Source organism: Lissotriton helveticus, chromosome 1_1, assembly GCF_964261635.1.
Source record: "Lissotriton helveticus chromosome 1_1, aLisHel1.1, whole genome shotgun sequence".
NCBI lineage: Eukaryota > Metazoa > Chordata > Amphibia > Caudata > Salamandridae > Lissotriton > Lissotriton helveticus.
Genome location: NC_136057.1, coordinates 295,827,909 through 295,850,021, shown reverse-complemented (window position 1 = coordinate 295,850,021; position 22,113 = coordinate 295,827,909). Strand labels below are relative to the sequence as shown.

Genomic DNA, 22,113 nt, shown 5'->3' with positions numbered 1-22,113 from the left:
ATCTACAAACGATTCTAAAAGCGAGTAGATCACTATTTAATGACGCTTGACTTAGTTCTCTGTGATATCTCTAAGGGTAGTCGATATAGAGTTTTAGGCCATTGCTAAGGGCTATAGCAGTTGTTTAAGGCCCTGAAGCTGAGTTGTAGGCCCGAGGCAGGGGGCTATAGTGAGCGAGAGGGTCTTTAACAACCGGTATAGTAGGAGGCAAAAGGGCTAAAAGGTTGTTAGAACATGCCACCCACTAAGGGTAGAATGTTTGAAATTAAAAAGGGAGAAACGTGAAGACAAATATTAGAATGTTGAAGCTCCCGGCTTATGCCAGCCATTATAAGCCTGGATCTACTCCATTGTCTCTAATGTAGCTTTCAACATTCCAATGCTCTAATTCAGCCTCAAAACCCTCCGTAGCAGGCTCTACCGTCCATTAAAGGCTTGCTCCAGCGTTAAAGGGCCTTCAAGAAGGGAGCAGACCTTTAATGGCCGGTAGAGCCTGCTAAGGAGGGCTCTAAGGCTGTATTAGAGCATTCCACCCCTAGAGGACAGCATGTTGTAATTAGTAAAGCAAAGGCCTTACGGAGCCCGATGGGACTGAGATCCCCTCAGGCTCCATGAGGCCTTATTGTTCACAGCATTAGCTGTGAACAAACATTGGAATTTTGGAGCTCTGGGCTTCTACCGGCCATTAGAAGCCCTGAGCACTCCATTGTTTTCAATTGAGCGCCCATCACTCCAATGTTGTATGTGTCTCAGATGTCATTGATGGTTCAGTGGACTGAGCCAGGGAGTCCCCTTCACACCTCATTGGAATCTTGTACTCAAGTTAGGTGGGATGGCTTCACCCAGAGGGGTGTCACCTAAAGTGAGGCCTGAAAGTGAGGACATAAGACAGATCTCTGCCACAGTTTGGGGCTTGACTGGTGACTTAGTTGCACAGCTCGAATAATGATATTTATGCCTTATGCAGTGGTACATGGATGATTGTCATTGGAAATGTAAGGGAATTTGGATGGAAATGTTGTAGCATTTGTTGTCATCTTTAAAATAAATAGAACACATCGCACTGACATAATGCAAAGCAAAATAACAACACACCAAAAACATAACAGTCCACAACCCAATAAAACAGAAGGTTTCACAACAATAGTACAACACAACAATGCAAATATGCAGCAAAAAACTCAACAGCACAAAAAACAACACAGCACTTCACAACCATAACAAAATACAAAGCAGTATGCACAAACCTTCTGGTCATGTTACCACCTCCACAAATCTGCACTCATAATATGGTGGTATAAGATATTTGCGACAAGCCCTGCTCTATCACCAAGGTCAGAAAGTTTCGTGATCTGGCCCTAATCTGAGCTTATTAACCCCTTCCATGCTTCTGTCGGCCAACGGCCGTCGCAAGCACTGCCTCTCTGAAGTGCTGTGCACATCCGTTGGCCGACGCGGCCCCGCCCACTGCACTAAACCACCGCGGCGGAATAGCCGCCGGGGTTAAGCGATTAAATGAAAGCCTAGGTTCGGGGCACTGCTCCTGATGACGCAGTCATCTGCTAACTCTGCCTTTTACAAATAGGCTGGCGCGTGGGATCTCCAGCTCTGTACTTGTAAGCCAGGCATTACTCTCTAATGGTCTGTGCCCACTCTCCCGTTGTCATTGGCCTAGCCACATGTTGAAATGACTCTGAATTGGTGATGGTCTCGGTGTAATTGGCTTGATAGGTCCTTCAGGGCTTTAGTTTTCGTGCAGTTTGTCGTTCTTGGTTTATTTTTAGCAGTGCTCGTCAGAGTAGGTTGTTTCTCACAATCTGCAAGAAGGCTCAGTAATGAGGCAAAGCTAATGGGGGATGGTAACCTAATCAGAGGTACGGCGGCCCTGCCTGATCAGTGCGGCTCAGCCGCAGAGGGCTGCTACGCAAGCACCCGACGCTAGTGTGGCACGTGCATGAGAAGTGATTGTACTCAGAATATTTACCTGCTGTGGCAGGATCAGAGGAGCGCTTCTCGTGTGATTTTAATGCTGTTCCACTTCCGGGTTGTGACATCATCGACAGACCGCGCTCCAGCTGTGGAGCACTGGACTATAAGACTACGCAGTGTCTCCTGGTCTCCAAATGCCAGATGAACGAGTGCCAGTAGAGGGCGTCGTTCTGGTGAGCAGGCCCGCGCCCCCTGTTCATTTACAGAACGTAGGAGCGGAGACAGGAAATGGATCATTTAATAGTAATCTCTTTTGAGGGACTGGCATGACGTCGTGCACTTGCTCCTTGGCTGTTTCCTGTATTTGCTACAGATGTGGCTGAGCTCTTGGTCTTCAGTCTGTCTCATATGATACATATGTGTCTGTTCTCTTGCTGGTGGTACAGATGTGGCAAGGTTTTTGCTGATAGGAGAGATTTGGTTGTGTTCTTGCTGTTGGCACAGATGTGGTAATGCTGTTGCTGATGGGACAGATGTTACTGTGGTCTTGCTGATGGTACAGATGCAGTTGTGTTCTAGCAGAGTGCACAAATGTGGTTGTGCTCTTACTGATGGTACAGATGTGGTGATGCTCTTTGGCCAGTCTCGACAGCACAGATGTGGCTGTGCTTTAGCTGATGGTATAGGTGAGGCGATGATGTTGCTGATAATACATATGTTACTGTGGTCTTGATGGTACAGATCTAGTTGTGTTCTAGCTGATTGGACAAATGTGGTGGTGCTTTTGCTGTTGATACTTATGTGGTTGTACTCTTGCTATTGATACAGATGTGGTAGTGTTTTTGCTGTTGGTACAGATGTGGTGTTTTTGCTGTTACAGATGTGGTTGTACTATTGCTGGTGCAGATGTGGCAGTGCTTTTGATGGTACATATGTAGTTGTGCTCTTGCTGATGGTGCAGATGTAGCAGTGCTTTTGCTGATGGTACAGATGTGGTTGTACTCTTGCTGATGGTACAGAGGCAACAATGATTTTTTGTCAGTCTCTTGTTTACAGCACAGATGCAGCTGTGCGTTTGCTGAAGGGTCAAGTGTGGTGATGCTGATGTGGCAGATGAAGATGTACTTTTGCTGATGGTATATGTGCGGTGATGGTGTTGCTGATGGTACAGATGTGGCTGTGCTTTTACTGATGGTACAAGTGTGGCGGTGCTGATGGGACAGATGTTGCTGTGCTTTTGCTGATGGTACAGATGCAGCTGTGCTTTTTCTGATGGTACAAGTGTTGTGTTGCTGATTGGACAGATGTTACGGTGCTGTTGGGACAGATGTGATGCTTTTGCTGATGGTACAGATGTGACTGTTCCTGCTACAATGTTGCTGTGCTTTTGCTGATGGCACAAGTGTGACGATGATGAAGGGACATATGCTGTTGTGCTATTGTTGATGGCACAGGTGTGGTGATGGTGTTGCTGATGGTACAGATTCAGCTGTGCTTTTGCTGATGGTATCAAAGTGGTTGTACTCCAGCTGATGATACAGAGGCTGTAATTCTTTTTGGCTAGCCTCATGTTAATGGCACAGATGTGACTGCTTTTGCTGATGGTGATGTTGATGGGACATATGTAGGTGTGCTTTTGCTGATGTTACAAATGTGGCAATACTTTTGCTGAAGGTACATATGTGGTTGTGCTCTTGCTGATGGACAGATGTGGCAATGCTCTTTGGCCAGTCTCATGTTGACATCACAGATGTGGCTATGCTTTTGCTGATGGTATAGGTGTGGCAATGATGTTGCTGATGGTACAGATGACACTGTGCAGTTTCTAATGGGACAGATGTAATGAGACTTGCTGATAGCACGGATGTGGTGACGCTTTTGGTGATGGTGCAGATGTGGTTGTGCTCTTGCTAATGGTACAGATGTCGTGATGCTCATTAGCCAGTCTCTCTTTGATGGCACAGATGTGCCTGTGTTTTTGCTGATGTACAGTTGTGGAATGGTGCTGCTGATGGTTCAGATGTGGTTATGCTCTTGCAGATAATACAGGTGTGGCAATGGTGTTGCTGATGGTACAGCTATGGCTTGCTATTGGCACAGATGTGGCAATGCTACTGCTGATGGTACAGATGTGGTGATGCTCTTCCGGGTGGTACAGATGCGGCAATGCTTTTTGGTCAGTCCCTTGTTGACAGCACTGATGTGCCTGTGGTTTGGCTGATGTACAGGTGTGGCGATGCTAATGGGAAATATGTTACCGTGGTTTTGCTGTTGGTACAGATGTTGCAGTGCTGTTGCTGATGGTATAGATGTGGTGCTTTGGCTGATGGTACAGGTGTAGCTGTGCTCTTGCTGATGGTACAGCGATAGCTGTGCTCTTGATGATGGTACAGGTGTAGCTGTGCTCTTGTGATGATATAGGTGTTGTGATGCTTTTGCTGATGGTACAGATGTAGCTGTGCTCTTGTTGATAGTACAGATGTACCTGTGCTCTTGCTGATAGTACAGATGTACCTGTGCTCTTGCTGATAGTACAGATGTACCTGTGCTCTTGCTGATGGTACAGGTGGTGTGATGCTTTTTCTGATGGTACAGGTGTAGCTGTGCTCTTGCTGATGGTACAGATGTAGCTGTGCTCTTGCTGATGGTACAGCTATAGCTGTGCTCTTGCTGATGGTACAGATGTAGCTGTGCTCTTGCTGATAGTACAGGTGTAGCTGTGCTCTTGCTGATGGTACAGGTGTTGTGATGTTGTTGCTGATGGTACAGATGTAGCTGTGCTCTCGCTGATGGTACAGGTGTTGTGATGCTGTTGCTGATGGTACAGATGTAGCTGTGCTCTCGCTGATGGTACAGGTGTAGCTGTGCTCTTGCCGATGATATAGATGAAGCTGTGCTCTTGCTGATGGTACAGATGTAGCTGTGCTCTTGCTGATGGTCCATGTGTTGTGATGCTGTTGCTGATGGTACAGATGAAGCTGTGCTGTTGCTGATGGTACAGATGTAGCTGTGCTCTTGCTGATGGCACAGGTGCTGTGATGCTGTTGATGATGGTACAGATGAAGCTGTGCTGTTGCTGATGGCACAGATGTAGCTGTGCTGTTGCTGATGGTACAGGTGTTGTGATGCTGATGGTACAGATGTAGCTGTGCTCTTGCTGATGGTATAGGTGTTGTGATGCTTTTGCTGATGGTACAGGTGTAGCTGTGCTCTTGCTGATAGTACAGATGTAGCTGTGCTCTCGCTGATGGTACAGGTGTTGTGATGCTTATGCTGATGGTACAGGTGTAGCTGTGCTCGCTGATGGTACAGATGTAGCTGTGCTCTTGCTGATGGTACATGTGTTGTGATGCTGAGGGTACAGATGTAGCTGTGCTCTTGCTGATAGTACAGGTGTTATAATGCTGTTGCTGATGGTACAGATGTAGCTGTGCTCTTGCTGATGGTAGCAGTGTGGTGATGCTCTTGCTGATGGTAGCGGTGTGGTGATGCTCTTGCTGACAGTACAGGTGTTGTGATGCTGTTGCTGATGGTACAGATATAACTGTACTGTTGCTGATGGTACAGATGCAGCTGTGCTCTTGCTGATGGTACAGGTGTTGTGATGCTGTTGCTGATGGTACAGGTGTTGTGATGCTGTTGCTGATGGCACAGGTGTAGCTGTGCTCTTGCTGATGGTACAGATGTAGCTGTGCTCTTGCTTATGGTACAGGTATTGTGATGCTGTTTCTGATTGTACAGATGTAGCTGTACTCTTGCTGATGGTACAGGTGTTGTGAGGCTGTTGCTGATGGTACTGATGTAGCTGTGCTCTTTCTGATGGTACAGATGTAGCTGTGCTCTTGCTGATGGTACATGTGTTGTGATGCTGTTTCTGATGGTACAGATACAGCTGTGCTCTTGCTGATGGTGCAGGTGTTGTGATGATGGCACAGATGTAGCTGTGCACTTGCTGATGGTACAGATGTAGCTGTGCTCTTGCTGATGATACAGGTTTCGCTGTGCCCTTGCTGATGGTACAGATGTAGCTGTGCTCTTGCTGATGGTACAGGTGCTGTGATGCTGTTGCTGATGGTAGAGATGTAGCTGTGCTCTTGCTGATGGTAGAGATGTAGCTGTGCTTTTGTTGATGTTACAGATAAAGCTGTGCTCTTTCTGATGGTACAGGTGTTGTGATGATGTTGCTGATGGTACAGATGTAGCTGTGCCCTTGCTGATGGTATAGATGTGGCTGTGCTCTTGCTGATGGTAAAGGTGTTGTGATGCTGTTGCTGATGGTACGGATGTAGCTGTCCTCATGCTGATAGTACAGCTTTGCTGACTGTACAGATGTAGTTGTGCTCTTGCTGATGGTACAAATGTAGCTATGCTCTTGCTGATGGTACATGTGTTTTGTGATGCTCTTGCTGGTGGTACACGTGTAGCTATGCTCTTGCTGATGGTACAGGTGTAGCTGTTCTCTTGCTGATGGTACAAGTGTAGTCGTGCTCTTACTGATGGTACAGATGAAGCTGTGCTCTTGCTGATGGTACAGGTGTTGTGATCCTGTTGCTACAGGTGTAGCTGTGCTCTTGCTGATGGTACAGATGTGCTCTTGCAGATGGTACAGATGTAGCTGTGCTCTTGCTGATGGTACAGATGTAGCTGTGCTCCTTCTGATGCAACAGGTGTTGTGATGCTGTTGCTGATGGTACAGATGTAGCTGTGCTTTTGCTGATGGTACAGGAGTTGTGATGTTCTTGCTGATGGTACAGGTGTAGCTGTGCTCTTGCTGAGAGTACAGATGAAGCTGCTCTTGCTGATGGTAAAGGTGTTGTGATGCTACTGCTGATGGTACAGATGTAGCTGTGCTCTTGCTGATGGTACAGGTGTAGCTGTGCTCTTGCTGATGGTACAGGTGTTGTGATGCTTTTGCTGATGGTACAGATGTGGCAGTGCTCTTGCTGGTGGTACAGATGTAGCTGTGCTCTTGCTGATGGTACAGGTGTTGTGATGCTACTGCTGATGGTACAGATGTAGCTGTGCTCTTGCTGATGGTACAGGTGTAGCTGTGCTCTTGCTGATGGTACAGGTGTTGTGATGCTTTTGCTGATGGTACAGATGTTGTGATGCTTTTTCTGATCTGATAGATGTAGCGAAGCTCCTGCTGATGGTCAGCTGTGGCAAGTTTCTTGCTCTTCGGCGGTTCTCTTGCTCTCTGCCTCTGTTAACTAGGCACTGGACCCCTCCCCCTCCCCCCCCCCCATCTCTGCGGCCACTCTTGGAATTCGGGCACTTTGGAAGGATGCTGCCCTGCCCTGCACCTCACCGGATGCGCGCAGTTTCCGCGTTGTCCTAAATGAACACTGAATGGTTTTGGCTCACTCAAATGCAGGCTTGTTGATTCGGTTTCACAGCGAGAATGTGTCACGTCCCGAAGGGCTAAAAAGTCGCATGTTTAATGTATTATGTAGTTATGGCTGGTTTCATGTCTGTACAAAAATGCATTTAAAAAATCAAGTCACCTTTGGCGACAGCACCACCTAGTGGCCTGCTTGCAGCTTGCACGCGAATTTAGAAGAACCTGATGTCTGCAAACTAAATGTGTGCAGTTTGTGCATCATCTGGTTTGCAAACAGATATTCTGTGTATGTGTTGGATGTTGAGAGAAATGAAAATCATTGAGCGTTGCGCTGGCAACTCTTCGACGAAGCCATTTTGCAACTCTGCCTCATTTCTTGATTAATTCCTGGCTCTGTCTCGCCTCCAGGCACTTGTTTTCTTATGTCAGGCCATCAATATATTCAGAAAAGAGATTATCCAAAATTGGACTTCACGCACTGAAGTACCTTTGTTCTTTAGAGGGACTCTCCTGGAAGTGGGTGTAAATAAAGGGCAACGCGCACTCTTCACCTCAGGCCAACTACAGCTGAGGGGACTCACTGAGTGAAACCTTTACACAGCCATCTGCCTCAATCTGCAGGACATGAGGTGACATCACAACAAAGCCAAGTCATCCTCCCACACTTACGAGGCCAGTAAATTAGGGTACAATGGATAATAGTGACGTATGTAGTTTCTAAGCATTCTAAATAACCCAAGTGCCCATGACGTGCCATATAAAAACAACATAGTCCTTATATTATCTTCTTAAGCCATAGCTTGTCCCAGTGCTTAATTATGTTCCACATTCCACTTTAAGGCACCACGTGACCCAACACCCTCTTCTCCCCCCCACCCCCCCCCCCCCCCCAAAACAAAACACCCTCCACCTCCTTTTGTAGGCCTTTGGCCTCACTTATTGTGAACTTAGCATGGCCGGGCATAGGAGTGCAACATTTCTTCTGGTTCTTGGATTTAAGGTAAGGTTTCTTGCAGTTTCAGGAGTCCATGATGGGTCATCAGCCATATTTTATCTTGTCTCTTGTCCTCCAGTAAGAGTTCTGAAGAAGATCCGCAATGACCAGGCCGAGGTCACCCTCGGGCCGGGGTAGTGCAGGATCTTCTGTCGCAGCAGCAGGGCATTATTCTTCACTCAAAACTGCACATTCTGCACCTCCAGGTGTGAAGACCGAGCGACTAGCGACGGCAGCTGAATGCATTCAGTCTACCACCAGAGGTTGTGGATATCATCCCTGCCGCAAGATTCCCATCTACGAAGTCCAGTTTGTGCTGGCCAGTGGGACAGATGTGTGGCTTGGTGCAGAGTCTGCAACACAAACACCCTACAAGCAAAACTGTCTGATGTTTCACTGTATTTTTGTCTTTGGCTCAGCAAGGTCTTGCAGGTGGCACTAGTGTAGGTCATTTGTCAACTCTTTCAGGCTTTTTGCATTTGCCAGACCATTTGTCCTTGTTTAAATCACCTGCTGTGATGTGGTTCACTAAAGGTTTGGCACATGTTCTCTTCCAAGCCACTTGTGATGCCACAGTGGGAACGTAATTTGGCCCTGACCGTCCTCATGTGTGGTTTCTTTAAGCCAATTTACAGCTGCTCATTGCATCTGCTGACTCTTAAAGCTATCGCTTCAGCTCATCGCATAAGTGAGCTCCAAACCCTCTCAGTGCAGACGCCCCACATCACCTTTTCTGGGTAAACTGGTGTTGAGGACCATGGTGGCCTTTTTGCAAAAAGTTGTGACTCCTTTTCACATTGTGATACCAAAGGGGATGATGGACGGAGCATTTGAGCAAATCAAACACTGCCCCCCCAGGCAACCGATCTGGGTTTAATCCATCATCATTCTTTAGCTACTCTACCGCCCCAGTTCAGATACGGCCATATGCAAATCAGTCTGACCCTGAACCTCATGGAAACAGTCCAGCCCGAACTGCCAAGCCATGTGTTCCCTGGACCGGAATCAAGCATCCTAGGGCCGGTTTCGGGTTCATAACCCTCATCAGCCATCAGTCATCAGTGCTAAAGTCACTTCCCCTATGTTCTGCCTTTGGACCTACATACCAAGGATGGAGTTGCTCTGCTCCATATGTGACATTAGGGGGTTGCTTCCTCCAACCTCTGTGGGCATAGGATTTGAGTCTGTGTGGGTGTTGTGCTTGAAAGCTTCCCATGGTGGCCTGTAGATTTACCTGTTCTTTTCACCTGAGATCTACCCTCCATCTTGGCATTTGCTCATAATCCACTGGCATATGTGGCCCATGCTGCATTTCATGCAGGCTGCCCCTTCATCAGAAGACCCTCCCCCCCCCCCACACTGATGTGGTGGTGACCTTGTACTACACACGTCAAGGGACTTCTCTCCAAAGCCTTCTTGGTTCCTTCTTTGCTGTATCGAGCACCTTTTTAATTGTAAGCAGCCATCTCATCACTCCCAGTCCACTACCGCTGTGGTGGACACCAGATTATAAGAGACTCAGAGTTGCGTCTATTACTCGTCCACTGCGCTATCTGTGAGACCGTCAACATGTCTTACCATAACTGTTGAACAGCTACCTATGCCCTCAGTTGTACCAAGTCATCAGTAGCTTTTAAGAGTCTCACAAAATCTAAGCAGGTGTGCCTCCTTTAATGTTCTCCACCTCATTTCACAATAATCCCAATTGCCAGGTTTTATTGCTGACCCTCAACCCTCTGCTCAGAGCACATGTTCTTTAAATAAAAAAAAATAAAGAATCTGGAGGACTGATTTACATGGGCAGCTCATGTCAACTTTACAGGAAGTGACTTCACAAATCTATCTCATCAATGATCTTAATGGGAAAGGATCTGTTTTACAGTCTAAAATAATCTAATGTTCTCTATATATACCTCCAAAGAGCACTCTGTTTAGTCACCAGGGAATGACTGACATATATGCACATGTTGACATGTGCATAAGATAGACTGTTTCGGTCTGGCAAGCAGCCAGCGTTGGCTGCCTCTCAGACTCTTTTATAAAGAAAAATAATATACATAAATAACATTTTACTTTAAAGGGCTAAGTGTTAGATCCTTTCAGTCTTTGCTTGATTGACGAATCCTTCCCAATTTAGATCGTCTCACAAGACTGCGTAAGATAAAACACACAACATCAGAAAGCCAAAGGTCCAACATGTGTTTAATGCCCAAAAAAAAGCCAAAAGCCAATCGAAATAACAAGTGACATTTGTCAACCCGATAGACCAGAAAATCTGCTTAAAATCCAGTTCGAGAAGATAATCGTAATATCTATCCAATTTAGACCGGTTTTTATACACTGAGGCCCAGATGCAACAAGCTAAAATCTGCTCGCAAAGGGGCAGATTCTCAGCATCTGCCCCTTTGCGAGCAGTATTTTTGCATTTGGGATGCATCATCCCAAATGCAAAAATCGCAATTTAGGAAATCTCAAATTTGCGATTACTTAAATTGCGATAGCATTTAAGGGATCTCAAATTGAGATTCCTTAAATGCAATGCATTAAAGTAAAAAAAATTGTGATTTTGCTAATAGGGGGAGCAAATTATCATGAAGTTGAACTTCATGGTAATTTGCAAAAACTTTGAAAAATGCACTAAAGTGCATTTTTCAAAGTTCCATTTTACACACAAACATGCCCCTAGGGCATGTGTGTGTGCAATATGTACCCATATGCAGATTTCAGGGGTGCAACAGGGTGTCCTTTGGACACCCTGGCACCCTTGAAATTGCAATCTCAATTTGCGATTCTCTAATTGAGAATCGCAAATTGAGATTTACTTCCCATTCATTCCTATGGGCCTCTAGGCCCGTAGGAATGAATGGGGAGGCATTCCTTAATTGCGAGTCGCAATTTGCGAGTCGCAATTAAGGAATTTTAAGAAATCGCAATTTTTTAAGCGACTTCTTCATGCATAGCATTTTGCTATTCCTTATTAGCGAATCCTTACTTTCCGCTAATAAGGAATCGCAAAATGGATGCTTGATGCATCTAGGGGTATGCTCCTTACACAAGTCAATTGGAACACAAACGTGATAGAAACTCTTACTTCAACAAAACTAACTGATGAACAGACTGCAGGATCTTCTCAAAATAAGATTGCAAAGAGTCTTTTAGTCGCAGAGACATAAACACCACTGCTAAATCCACTACTTTTTTTAAATCACGCTTCCAATTGCCAATATTAAGAGTAAGGCTACGCTTTACTACGAGATGCAGAGCTAATGTACATCACTAAATAAAATAACTTCTAAGAACCATGAAACTTCACCTGCACGTTAAGACTACTGAACACTCCAGGGTAATACAAGAACAAGGTTAAAACTTGGTTATGTTGTCTATCTTTGCAAATTAAGGCATTTATGTGTAAAGAATCACTGGTATTAAGGTAAATTGCATGGTAAGGCGTAAGTGCCCACTCAGAAGGGGTAAGCACAGACTAGCAAGTGGTTGAACAATGCCTTCACACAGTAAGTAGTAGTAGGTATACTTGTAAAGCGCACTGTTACCCCATCTCGGGGTGTCCTGGTGCTGTATACCGCTGGGGAACCCGTCCTAGCTTTCCCTGTGAAATGGTCCCCTCAGGGCACCTCCAAGGTGAAGCCAGGCATCCCCGGCGCTGATGGGGCCGTTGTGAAGATTAAGCAAGCTATTGCCCAGAGTTGCAGAGTGGGACCCATGGTTAGCGTAGGCACCTCGGCGAGAATTTTCGAGTCCGCATACATAGACCCAAGACCCTGCCGCGTCGGGAATTGAACCCTGGTCCCGGGTGGATCTCTGCTTCAGGGTCTGCCGCTTCTAACCAGTGAGCTACACTTCCCCACACTCAGGAGAACTCCCAAACAGCATTTTTGGCACTTGGTGTCGGAGTGGCGTCTGAGGCAATATCTGGTGCTGAACATCAGGGCCCATATTCCAGATAGGGCGCGCTTTCCATGTCGCACCTTAAAGCAGGTGTGCTGGGTGAAAACATGGAAAGTGCGCGCTATCAGGAAGAATGCGCTGCCCTTGGGGCAGCCGCTAACTCATGCTGCCCCCAGGGCAGTGCATTCAAGAAAAATACGGCGCACCTGTTTTAAAGCTGCTCTGTGTTTCTCGGTGAGAGGGCAAGCCGCCTGCACTTTTAAAAGGAATTAGAGATCCCTTTGCAGGCGGGTGTAGTGATTGACTGCACCCACCTGCAAGGTGATGTATGGGGGGGTTCATGGGACCCCATGTATTTCCTTCAGAGGGCTGCATTTAGAAGGTGCACTGCAAGTGCTCCACCTTTTTGTGGCACACAGTAAGTGCCCTTTTCTAAGGCATGTTTGCCTCTGTGCTCACACCATTAATTCGGCGCAGGCACAAAAGCCAAGATATTTTCTCTCATTTGCATAATGCCACGTCCCCATGCAAATGAAGGAACGCCCTCTAATGATAGTGCGGGTGCTATATGTATGCCATCGCTTTCTGTATTACCAAAGGAGCTGCAAAGGCATTTGCGGCTGTTTCTGTAATACCAAAGTGCTCCGGGGGTGCGTAAGCGCCAGTCGTGCCCCCGGGGACTTGGCCCCATCATGGCTATACTTGAAACAGTACAAGGTTGGAGGCGGTGTTGTGTTGGCATCAGGTCACACCCGCCCTGTACATGGGGCGCGTAGCAGCCTCTGGCCACCTACTGAAGCTTTAATCACACTTATCCTTTGCCTACTCTCACACATTGCCGGACTGCTCATCGAGGCGCTGTGCGGATGAGGCTGGAGGCCTCGGTATGTTACAGCAGGTCTCTATGGGAAGTGCATAGTGAATATACTCATGGTCCCATTAAGTCAACATATGCATAGTGAGTGTACCCATAATCACAAAGTCAACGTATATGCACATTTATAGCACACATTACTTTGATGCACCAGTGTGCTGTGGCTTTTCACATTAACTCTCACATGCAGCTCCCAGTTCATGATGGCAAAGTGCACGTGGCCACCATTCTCTTCTGCCCATCTCTGGGATCCCTGTCCTTCAGAGTGAGTAACACAAGTGCTAAATGATCGTGTCATTCAGATCACGTCACAGGAGTATTCAGTCTCACCTTTGGCTATTGGCTGTTAGGTGTGTGAGTCCGCCCCCTAAAGAGTGCTTCCCATTGCAGTGCTCGGATGGTGAAGTGAAGCGTTTGTGCCCAGCAGTGTTAGCACACTTGTACTTCTAAGTGTTTTCGCACTCTTGTTGATGCTGCACTGACTGTGTGTTTGAACCTTTGTCTTTTTGCATATAAGTGTGATTTATGCTTCTAAAAGTGTTTCCACACTCCTGCAGATGCGTCACTAAGGGCAAATATGCACCTAAATGTGATTTGCTACCTACATGTGACTCTGCTCATTAAAGTGGCACTTAAACTGGCACTTTATTGAAGAGGCACTTTCATGTATAAAATATAAAGAACTATTGGGATTGCCAATGCTTGTTCATAACGACACTGAATCCTCCACCCACCATTCCCCTTTTCCGCTTAGATCCATCCTGCGAGAGGACCTGGCAGGTTTGCCCTGCACCTCTCTCTGCCTGTACGAGTCACAGAAGGGATCTTCCATTTTTAATCCATATTCATAATTGATGCACCCCCATCTGTCCAGAGTCTGTCTCTGGGCTTGTGGCTGCGGCTGCGCTCCGGGAGAGAGTCCCGGACAGATGGGAACCCGAACAGAAGCCAAGTCGTGTCTTTCCTCCATGAATTCTTACTGTGCCCTGCTGGCGAAGCCAATGCTGGGTTTGAGAAACAGTGCTCGCCTCTGAATATTTTGACTTTATGACAATGTGAAGGTTTCTGGAATAGAGTGAAAGTGTGTGCTTGTGAGGGGGTTGCTATGGAACGCAGAACCGGTCTCTTGTGCCCCTGCTCTTCTTGTCGATATCATTGACTTAACAAGCAAGGGCAAAGCCAGTAGGTCTCGCCTTTGGGATCTATTCGCTTCAGCAAGGATTTGTAGCAATGCCATATAGCACCCTGAACGCTCTGCAGCATGGGTAAAGCATTTTACAGATACACAGACCAAGCATTCACGTGCCTATAAAATGACACCAACATGATTAATATTTAAAAAAAGAAATAAAGTGCCAGTTAAGGGGCAAGAAACACAGTGGCTGGAATGGGGGGTAAGCAACATATTGGGGTGGGGAGGTAGATGCAATGGGTGAGGGGGAAGGAGGGTGTGTGTGGGGTAAGCGACTGAGGGCAGGGTGGGAGGAAAGCTACACGGAGGGCGTGGGGGGGGAGAAGCAGCAACGGGCAAGCGAGAGTAACCTGGAGTGTGGGGAGAGCAAACAGGCAGAAAGAAATGTGGAGCGGTTGTGAGAGAAGCACATGGGCGAGAAACCACCTCAGAGGAAAAAGCATATGACAGCAAGCACATCACGGAAGAGGGTGGGAAGAAGCTCATCACAAGAGAACACAACACCACGTGGAGGGGGCAAGAGAAGTACATGAGGAAGAAATCTGGAAAATGCATGCACTGTCGCGGAGTACTCAAGTCAAAAGAAACAAGTATGTCCCTAAAAGTAAGTGGAGGAGGACACAAGTAGAGGGGCAGTGCTCAAGGGGGAGGGGTAGACACAAGATGGACAAAAGAAACCATCGAATAAGAAGCAAGCAAATGAGAGTGACAGAAAAGCCAATTAATGGTAAGCAGTTGTTGGGCCCAAACGTCCTTGGAGGTTCTTTGTGGGTCCAAAATATGTAGTGCAACAGACAACGCATGCTCTGTCTAGCAGACTCGACCTAAGAAGGAGTGTTAGAGCACTGCTCAGTACATGAGCCGATTGTCACTGTTGATGTATGAGTGGGTAAGTAAAGACTGCTGCATAAAACACTGGATGTGGGCGAGTCAACAAATGTACAGGGAGGGCCGAGTTGCAACCGAGCCATGAACATTATTTGACCCATAATTCGCGCAACAAACTCGGTATAAAATATGATAGTCTCTTCAAAATTCAAATAAGGTGTATTTATTTCACATGCAGAAGTGTTTCACTTTAGTACATCAGAATAAATCACTGTCTTGAGGGGCATTATTAAAAGTAATAGTTTTTAAACATGAACTTAGAAACAGTCATGTCCCCTTCCACACCCTGACGACAAAGCCATTAGTGAACTAAGAGGCATTTCAGTTGTCATGTGCAGCTTATATTCCATCTTGATTCTTATTATAAAACAACATTATAGTCTAGTAAATCTTGCACTACAGAGATATTTGCCTAGGATCACACAATTTGGTGAAGCAGGGAAGCTGGGATTGAGCCCAGATTATCTGGTTTCAGATTGTGCCGACCAGATGGGTATCTCATTCTCTCTTCTGCTTTACATCAGAGGTGAATACTTTCTCTTAAGATGTTGGTGCAGCGTGGGTGGTCAGCGTTTCACCTACCTCTTGGCCCCTTGGTAAGTGGATGACGGGAGATTCCTCCTGCTGCAGGCCAGAGTGGGTCAAGCCTATTTCTGAATACAATTCTGAGGATCTCACCTAACCCTCTCAAAATATAGCAAAAAGACTTCAAGCCAAGAGTGTGCACTGCAACTCACAATGACAAAACCACCGCATAATTTAGTAAAAAAATATCATGTCCCACGGTAACCTCACACCTCTGTTCCCGGATGATGCACAAGTCTGGTAGGAGGTTGTCTTGCCTGGTGCATAAAGTGAGTTTATAATAATTTTGCTCAGGCTTTAGTGAATCCAACTAAACTTGAGATAGTCATGCAGCCTTATACCTTTGCTTATGCGGTTGCTGCAGAGGTCAATGTGCAGCCTTCAGATCTCTGGTTGCAGTCTTCACACTCGTTGTCCACAGTAGTACCTGATCCAAGACCCGCAGTATTTTATTTTCGAATGCATTTGATTCTGTTCAGGTCTGGTGGTATTCCCTTGGAGGGAAGGTGCTTTCTCTGCAGTCAGTGATGGTTCCAGAGTATCAGTGCATTCGATGATCACGGGGGGGGTTGTAGGAAACATTTTAGTAAGCCATAATCTTGCAGCATAGGATTGTGGGAGAGGAGCAGCTAGATTCAATGTCCACAACCATACAATGCATTGGAAGCAAAAGGAAGGGTCATAAATTAGATCTTTCCAACGTATGCCCCGATTAAGAGTGCCGCAGGGCGGGGTGTACTATTTAGCACATCTCATAAAAGCAGACTCCCTGGCGATCAGATTTTATCAGGTGCGATAAATAGAAGCTACTACAAGGTGCCCCTAACAGTGGAGAATAACTTGCACATGTTAGTGTTTTCTGCAACAAAACCTGCATGTCCTAATAGGTACTGGGTCGTCTTTTTTGATGAATATATTTCAACAGATTTGACCTGCAACAATTTTATGGGGAAAACTCTGGGGTCCTCATTGTGAGTGGCGGTCCTCATGGGAGCGCCGCAATGGGGTCCAGCCACCGGCAGTCCGACCACCCCATTACAAGTTGGGCGGTCGGGCCTCCATTGCACCACCACAGCCTCCAGGGAACCGCCGTTCCCCGGCAGTGGTGCGGCATTCAGGGTCTCAGTAATATGCTGGTAGTGAGTTTTAGGACCACCAGCGTTGTCATGAAGGTCTTTCCTTCATGTAAAGGCTGGCGGTCTTGAAACAAAGGAGGCCCTAAAGGGTCCGCGGTTGCCCATTTGCATGAGGATGCATTCAGTGGGGCAAAACATATGCACCCCAGTTCCTGCATACCGTGGAGAAAATCTTTTGGGCGTTCCCGTTGTAGTGCCAATTTTCAGAGGCATCAACCTTGGGCCACCCAAAAAAGCCCACCAGACGCGAGAAGTCTTGTAATCTGGCAGGCGTTGGGCACACAGCTTTGATAGTGCGGGAGCAGGCCGCCAGCATCGCCACTCCTGCACTGCCAAATTCGTAATCAGGCCCTAGGGGGTGCAGAATATATTGCGATCTCATCACAAACAGGCTTTGCCCATAGACCCTGGTAATCAAGACCTTAAAGTCCATTGCAGCACTGCTACCCAAACACAAACTTTGTCTACTCAATCACATCGAATGATGGCGTATTCGGAGGATGACTATGATAGTCGTGTTTTGTGAGGTATCGCTCAGTCAGGACCAGGAGGAATAGATCAAAGCTGATAATGTGGCCTTTGTCTAGTCTTTGTTTGGCTGCAGAGCTCCAAAGTTACATCACTTGGTGAAGTGGAAACTTCCCATCTTACTAATGATTGCCGGGATGGGGTCAATAGAGTCGGATTGAGGATCTTTTGTGTTCCAGCTTCCTCCAGAAGCAAAGGGAGGATGTTGTGAGTCACAGCTAGAAGAAAAGTGTTTCAGAGTGGGATTTGAGGTTTCACAGTCTTCCGGTAGTACACAGATGTCATTTGAAGAGTGATCAGAGGTCACTGTGTGAGGGTGGGTTTCAAGGAAACTTCCTGCACAATTCATGGTGTTGGTGTCCTTCTATCCAGGTTGGTGTCCACTGTGTGCCAGGTTTGCTGTAATCTTGGCGGTGGCCGCAGAGAGTGGGTTGGGTTTTGTTCGACAGAGGTCCAGATTGAAGCCCTCTTTGTGTCCGTATGTGGGACGTGCTGTGGTTGCCGGAGATATTCAAATTTGCCATAAATAAATTTTTTTAGGGTGTTGACCTCTCCAAAACAGAGGAGCTGGTAATGCCGTGTATTTTGGAGAAGACAGATGCGGTGTTTATATATATATCTCTAAAATGTGCAGAAAATCTGATAAAATATCATACAAGAGGGAATCGTTCAGATTATGGTTTCCGGAAAGTAGCTAAGTTGCTGATGGAAGAATGAGAAGTAAATTTATGTTAAATTGTAGAGTAGTTATGAAAAGGCGATGAAGAAACAGTGGTTTCACTTTAATGTAAACGCGGATTACAAGCAGGTCTATCAGCACGAACAGCTGAGAGAGCGAGAGTTTCATTAAGAGGTGATAATCAAATACAGAGATGTGTTAGTATGAGTTTGACATTGTGTGGAGAACCAAATCAGAGAGGAAAGAGCACATCCCATCAAATGTCACAGTCAGAAGCTGATGATGTAGGCTTCACCTCTGGTCCTGGGAGCAGCCTGGCAGGGAATCGGACAGGCTGCTGATGCTGGCCAGACAGACTTCTTGTAGGTTGGATATCACTGCTGGGCAAGTCTGGAAGCAAAGAGTTCACATGATGGATGCAGTTTGTGCACATGTTTCCAGGCTTGTGATTGCTTGTTTTTTCTATACATTTGTTTACATGGCTGAGACGTGGCCTGCTTTTGCCAGAATGCTTATCACCTTCTATTTCATGCCCTCCACCTCTCTGTATATACTACCAGGCAGTATTTACTATGACATCGGATCGCGCCACTGTTTCCCGACATCACTGGGAGAGTGGACGCACTTGTTGCAGGATAGTAATAGCCATCTTCATCGTATCCAGATCCAGGCTGAGGAGCCTGGGGTGGTGGATGGGGGAAGGTAAGACACTTTGGGTGGAGGCTGAACTGCAGGAGGGTTGGAGGATAGTTCAGTTTTGTCTGGAAGTGATGGTCTTTGGAGTGTGTGGGGTAAGTGATGTCACCTATAGATACGTCTGCCATGAAAGGCACAGGCCTGGCCTTCATGGACCAACACCAGGCTTGACAGCCGTGTGGAGGAGAGGTGCTCACAATGACACATAAGAGGATACATGTGTTGCCAGGAAACAGTAGAGAGCTAACTTATAGTCTAAAGGGGGCAATGCTGGTCATGTGGACCAAGGGTGGAGTGTTGTACAGGTACATTGTTTGCCCTCCCTCTACAAGGCTTCAGCCCTTTGTAAGACAGTGGGGGTGTGGTAACATCTGGAGGCATAAATGGTTACGGTAATCTATTTACTGATGGTACACAGATGTACATTTGCTTTTGAACAATTCCTCAGTTCTACACCACAGGTGCTATTTAGGCACAGCTAAAGCAGTTTACTCCATGTACCAAGGGAACAGAACTCATGTTCATGCATTCCAAGAGCTGCCGGGGTTCGTCCCTGGTGGAGATGAATACCCCACTAATAATGGTTGGTAGTTTTGTTCTATTGAAAGGTAAAAATGTGAACATCTGTTTGAGGGCAGCTTCTCGTCCAATATCAGTTTTCTGGTGTAGTCGGATCACCTTCTCTACTCACTGGTCGACTGCGTTTGCTTGCATCCACTCATGACCTGTAGTCTTTTGTCCACTCATGCGTCTTCTTCACACAGTTGGACTACAGTCGCTCTTTGCATGCAGAGCTTCATCATGGACAGGAGTGCAAGCTTCTGCTGGAGCCAGATGTGGCTGTCGGGCAGGCGGAGATGGCTCTCATCTAGAGCCAGGATATCCTGCCCTTTGTCGTCTGCACTGCCTGGTTTCAGTGGGCATCCTTATCTAGTTCACGTGGCCACCACAGAAGGCTAAGCTCTGCAGGGGACTCGTCGTTTTTTGCACCGGGCCAACTCTCTATACAAACAGGAGTCATTGTGTGTCCTTCCCTCCTCAGGCCTTTGGTCATGATCATCTCCCCAGGCTTAGAATTACCCGCCCAAACTCGGAGCATGGTTCCCTGTGTGAGTAAAGCTTCCGGAGTATGGATCCGCCCAGCACTAGAGCTTCAGGGCAACTCAAACGTGCATCTGCGAAGGAAGCTCTGCCGGACTCACTTCCTCAGTTTGTTTTTTCTTTGTCTTTTTCCATTTTTTAAACCCATTGTTATGTAAAGCCCCTGAAGGTTTGCACCTCCCTCCACCTCCAGCTAAGAGGGCAAAACATTACACATACCAAAGGAACAGCTGATTGGCCAAAGAAGCAGGTGGAATTACACATTCATTCCATTGCTCCACCTCAGTAGTTTGTAGAAAGAGGATGTGGAAGTCTAGTGTTCAACTGATTGTCTTTACCCTGGTTTGAGTTGGTAGGAACAGCTATCAGCTGCTTGTCTGTAGCAACGGGTTGTCAGCTATCAGGTGCTTGTTAGTGCAGGGGTTTGACAATGAAAGACCAGCTATTGTTTACTTTTCTCTACAGGATCTTTTTAGCAGTGAGGACCACCTATCAGCTGCTTTTCTGTACAGGGCCTCTGAGTGGGATTGGCCAGCAATCTCACATGCTTGTCTGTACAGGGTATTTGAGCAGTGAGGACCACCTATCAGCGGCTTTTCTGTACGGGGCCTTTGAGTGGGATTGGCCAGCTATCTCTCAGACTTTTCTCCATAGGATCTTTGAGCAGTGAGGACCACCTATCAGCTGCTTTTCTCTACAGGGCCTTTGGGTGGGATTGGCCAGCTATCTCTTAGGCTTTTCTGTTCAGGGTGATACTGACCATTCAGAGGGCTCATAATACGCCACTGGGATGTCTACCATCTTGAGTCTCTGGAGGACGTGAGTTATCTCAGGAATTATGGAAGGGGGTCCTTTAAAAACTAATAATGTCCTTGTTTTTCATGTGGCAGGAGGTCTGTTGTCCAGCTGGATCTGGCCAATACGAAGAAAGCTCTCATCGTTCCTGCTTTTGAAACGCTGCGGTATCGCCTGGCCTTCCCCAAATCCAAAGCAGAACTGCTCTCCATGTTGGACATGGGAACACTCTTCACTTTCCGGTAAGTGGTGTGTGGCGGGGACTGTCCTCTGTTGACCTTGTGATATCCCGTAAGGGAATTCAATGCTGGTTGAAATGTGAAGGCTCACACTGACAGTCACTCTGCTTACATTTTCACATTGAATTGTTTTGCCACTAGATTTGATCGTACTGTGATATGTCCGTCTGTCTTCCTGAGTTAATTATCTGTCACCAACCTTCCTTAACGAGCAGTCGGTAAAATGCGTGGGCTTTTTGCGCCACCTTTTAAACCTAGGTCCAACTAAACTTTGTGGACTCTTTAGTAACCAAAATACCCTTGCTATTGAAAACCATGCATATAACTCTCCCAAAGAGATAACTGTGGCATGGGATACACCCCCTCTAGCAACCTTTCCTCAACAGCATCTTGCTAGAGATACTAGTTGGACAGTTTTTCAGTAGTGTCTAACTAGTCTCTGCATGAGTGTTGTCTAACCAAACAAAACTTACAGATCATCACATGAGAAACCCTACAGATATCGGGAAACAACCTTTACAACGCAACTTTTACAACGCACTACCATTACAACGAAACTTTTACAACGCAACATCCATTCATCGCATGCTATTACAACGCAACCATTACAACGCATGACATTACAACGCATACCATTACAACGCATAACATTACAACGCATAGTACCCTTACACTATCCAACGCTTACCCTACTGTTGCACCCCCTGGAGTTAGAATAGTAATTTTTACCCTTACACTATCCAACACTTACCCTACTGTTGCACCCCCCTGGAGTTAGAATAGTAATTTTTACCCCTACACTATCCAATACTTACCATACATGCAATGTAATATGATGCGTTGTAATGGTATGCGTTGTAAAGGTAGTATGCGTTGTAATGGAATGCGTTGTAAAGGTAGTTTTTAAAAATTTGTTGTAATGGCATGCGTTGTAATGGAATGCGTTGTAATGGATGTTGCGTTGTAAAAATGCATTGTAAAGGTATGCGTTGTATAAGTATGCGTTGTAACGTCATATATCCACAGATATCACTGTAGACAAATTCTAAGTGATTCGTTCCCCTTCCGTTGGGAAGGCCTCAAAAAGTGTGAGGACGTTGGTCCTCACACTTTTTGAGGCCTTCTGCCTACATTAATGTGCAGTAAGCTCTGCAGGTAGCCCCGCTAGAAAAAAAGCAAGAATCTAGGGAGGAGCTGGTGCTGCGCTCCCATGTCTGGGGTACAGGTTTT

At 46.5% G+C, this 22,113-nt stretch overlaps 1 protein-coding gene across 3 annotated transcripts in view; it reads left to right on the top strand.

Annotated features, from left to right (window-relative positions):
* The window catches only part of LARGE1 (LARGE xylosyl- and glucuronyltransferase 1), a 1,129,206-nt gene that overhangs the window by 1,091,822 nt on the left and 15,271 nt on the right, over positions 1-22,113 (top strand). For all 3 annotated transcript variants that reach the window (XM_078669611.1, XM_078669686.1, XM_078669758.1), the window contains exon 13: positions 20,740-20,886. In XM_078669611.1, the coding sequence (XP_078525737.1) occupies positions 20,740-20,886 (147 nt within the window). The remainder of the gene's footprint in view (positions 1-20,739; positions 20,887-22,113) is intronic.